General features: G+C 41.4%; 3 protein-coding genes across 3 annotated transcripts in view; 2 read left to right on the top strand and 1 right to left on the bottom strand.

Annotated features, from left to right (window-relative positions):
• CBG12229 overlaps positions 1 to 28 on the bottom strand; it is a gene marked incomplete at both ends in the record, with an annotated part of 1,184 nt that extends 1,156 nt beyond the window's left edge. The window contains one exon of the mRNA XM_002639827.1: positions 1 to 28. This exon is cut by the window's left edge and continues 275 nt beyond it. Coding sequence (XP_002639873.1) covers positions 1 to 28 — 28 coding nt within the window.
• Positions 29 to 118: 90 nt separating this feature from the next.
• CBG12230 lies at positions 119 to 535 on the top strand (the record flags this gene model as incomplete). Its single annotated transcript, XM_002639828.1, has 2 exons — positions 119 to 207; positions 250 to 535. The coding sequence occupies 2 exons, from the start codon at positions 119 to 121 to the stop codon at positions 533 to 535; spliced, it is 375 nt and encodes a 124-aa protein (XP_002639874.1).
• A 412-nt stretch (positions 536 to 947) lies between these two features.
• The window catches only part of CBG12231, a gene marked incomplete at both ends in the record, with an annotated part of 3,102 nt that continues 1,504 nt past the window's right edge, over positions 948 to 2,545 (top strand). The window contains 5 exons of the mRNA XM_045238328.1: positions 948 to 1,065; positions 1,098 to 1,384; positions 1,445 to 1,663; positions 1,984 to 2,085; positions 2,127 to 2,366. Of these exons, the coding sequence (XP_045094785.1) occupies positions 948 to 1,065; positions 1,098 to 1,384; positions 1,445 to 1,663; positions 1,984 to 2,085; positions 2,127 to 2,366 (966 nt within the window). The remainder of the gene's footprint in view (positions 1,066 to 1,097; positions 1,385 to 1,444; positions 1,664 to 1,983; positions 2,086 to 2,126; positions 2,367 to 2,545) is intronic.

The following is a 2,545-nucleotide window of genomic DNA, read 5'->3' as shown; positions in this document are numbered from 1 at the left end:
TTGGACTTTCACTGAATACAGCCTCCATCGTTGGGTTTTCCACTGGAAGCCATCACCTCATTCACCAAATCAAATCCTACTCCATTTTCTTGCTCATGGACTTCATCACAAAACACCAATGGACGGAGATCGTCTCGTGTTTCCACCAGTGCCAGCAGCTTTGATCGTCGGAATTTTNTACGTTATCTATTCAAACACATTCCAATGGTATAGAAGAACCATATTCAATATTTAATATAGTTATTTTAGGTCTGTGTTTTGCGCGTTCGGAGCCGGAAAGTTGTTTGGATACGTTACATACGATATGGTTCACTACTATTTGCATCACGGAAGCCCACGCCCTCGCAGTAATCTACATTATAGAAAAGGGTATTTCCGTTTCGTTTCGTTCGCTTTCGTTTCTTTCGGATTTCTTTCGGATTTCACGGTCTCCCACTTTTCGCGGCGATTTGTTGTCGTCAAGTCTGATGTCTCTGACGCGGTTCACCGCCACGCACAAATGCACATATATTCTTGCCGCCGAATTGCCGTCTAATTCGAATTTCAATTGAGTTTCATCAGAAATCGCTTTCTTTTACTTATCTCTAAATCAAACTGCTTAGCAAATCCTTCTGAATTCCTTTGTTGTCGCGAATGTTTTTACTAGGATCGCTCGAATTTTCACCAAAACCGTTATTGGGAGAAATTGTTTTAAAATCAACTCGGCGCTGTGCTCCGTTCGGAAACAATGTTTTCCCAAGAAAAATGATTTACTCGTTCAACTTTTGCTGAATATTATCTATCACAAACTAAGAGCTAATGGGAGAAATCATTCCATTTCAACCGAACCAAAATGCCAATTTTCGAAAAGTTCTTTGAAAATTTAATCCTTGCTCTTCCTTTCTGCGAACATTTTTTTCTTTTTTCTCTATCTTGAACATCAAGCTTCTAAATTTTCGTCAGGCGTCATGAATAGAAACCGTCGTGATGGACAGCGTGATATCAAACGGGAGCGTCGTAGCCGATCAAGGAGCCCAAGAAGAAGTATTGTTTGCCAAAATTATCTTTCTCAGCAGATATCCGCTTGCAATTCCGTTTTGTATTTTTGTTTCCTTAAGGTCGTATCGGCGCCGCAGTTGGAAGTAACAATGGAAATGCGTCCTCGAATAATCGTATGGTTTATATCACCAACATAGCCTATGAGGTGCGTTGGGTCGACTTGAAAAGCCTGGTCCGCGAAAAGGGAGGTGAGGTGACGTTCTGCGAGCTATTAGAAGACGGCAACGGAAAACCGAAAGGTAACGCTGTCGTTGAATTCGAAACACGTGAAGGAGCCGTTAATTGTGTCGCTAATCTCCAAAAGTACGACTGGAAGGGACGAAGCATTATCGCAAAGGAGATTCGGGTCCGTAATTCTTCTTCGTTTATTAAGTGTTTCTCCATTCATCATTTTTAATTTCTGTAGGATCCGACTGCGTTCTTCCGTACTATCAAAGCTGAAACAGGAATAGACTATCTTTCTCGTACCGGAGGTAGCGGGGCGGGAGGAGGTCGAGCCCATCAAAACAAAGATCACGATCGTCCTTCACGTACTGGAACATATGATTTATTCGGTCTCAATATGGAATTCCTCCGTCAGCACAGCATCGAGCCTCCCCTTTGTGAGCGAATCTTCATCGCGAATGTAGGTTTCAAATGTTTCTTCTAATGGAGGGTTGGGTCATTTTTCATCAGTTTGAAAATGCTTAATCTATGGTCATAAGATTTACACTAATGTTAGTAATATCTAAGTCGTTGGATTTCCGTCTGGCTTCAGTTCAAATTATCTCTTTTGCTCTCGACCCATTCACAATGATAATGGCAAGAATTGGTCAACGCAATTTTTTTTAGCAAAAGAAGGAAAATATTTTTTCACTTTCTCGAGATTATAATTAGAGTTTTCGTAACTGATAGTTTAGATTGAAAGACCTAGGATCTAATAATTTTGAAACATGCGATTTACAGTTGGCATTCAATGTCGGAACTGACAAGCTTTACGAGGTGTTTGGAATGGCCGGCAAGATCAGCTGGATGGACTTCCGTATCGACAAAGAAGGAAAAACCAAGGTATCACATCTATGACTATTCAAAAATGTATATTATTAAAGGGCGTTTGCGTTATCCAATATACACACCCGATAGAAGCTGTGCAAGCCATCTCAATGTTCAATGGTCAACGTCTTTTCGATCGAAACCTTGTCGTGAAAATGGATCGCTTCGAGAAGGAGCCAGAACACAAAGAAGGTGGACTTCCTCGTGGTCTTGAGTCGATTGGAATGGGCCTTGGAGCCGACGGAGCCCCACTTGCAAATGTACACGGAATGTTCCCAAGTGAAGCACCACCACCGGTAAGTATTTTTTAGGACCACCGCCTAAGCCTCGTCTTTTATTATCTTTGTCTGAGAAAAATAAAGTTGAGACGCAGAGAAAAAGTGTTTGTGTTTCCACCTTATGTGTGCTATTTAGGCTCTCCGCTTCGATATCGATACCGTATTCAGACTGCAAAAAATACTCTCTAACCTTTTTT

Source organism: Caenorhabditis briggsae (genome assembly GCF_000004555.2).
Source record: "Caenorhabditis briggsae complete genome, chrI, whole genome shotgun sequence".
Taxonomy (NCBI): Eukaryota; Metazoa; Nematoda; class Chromadorea; order Rhabditida; family Rhabditidae; genus Caenorhabditis; species Caenorhabditis briggsae.
Note: the sequence above shows the minus strand (reverse complement) of the source record. Positions and strands in the feature narration are given on the sequence as shown.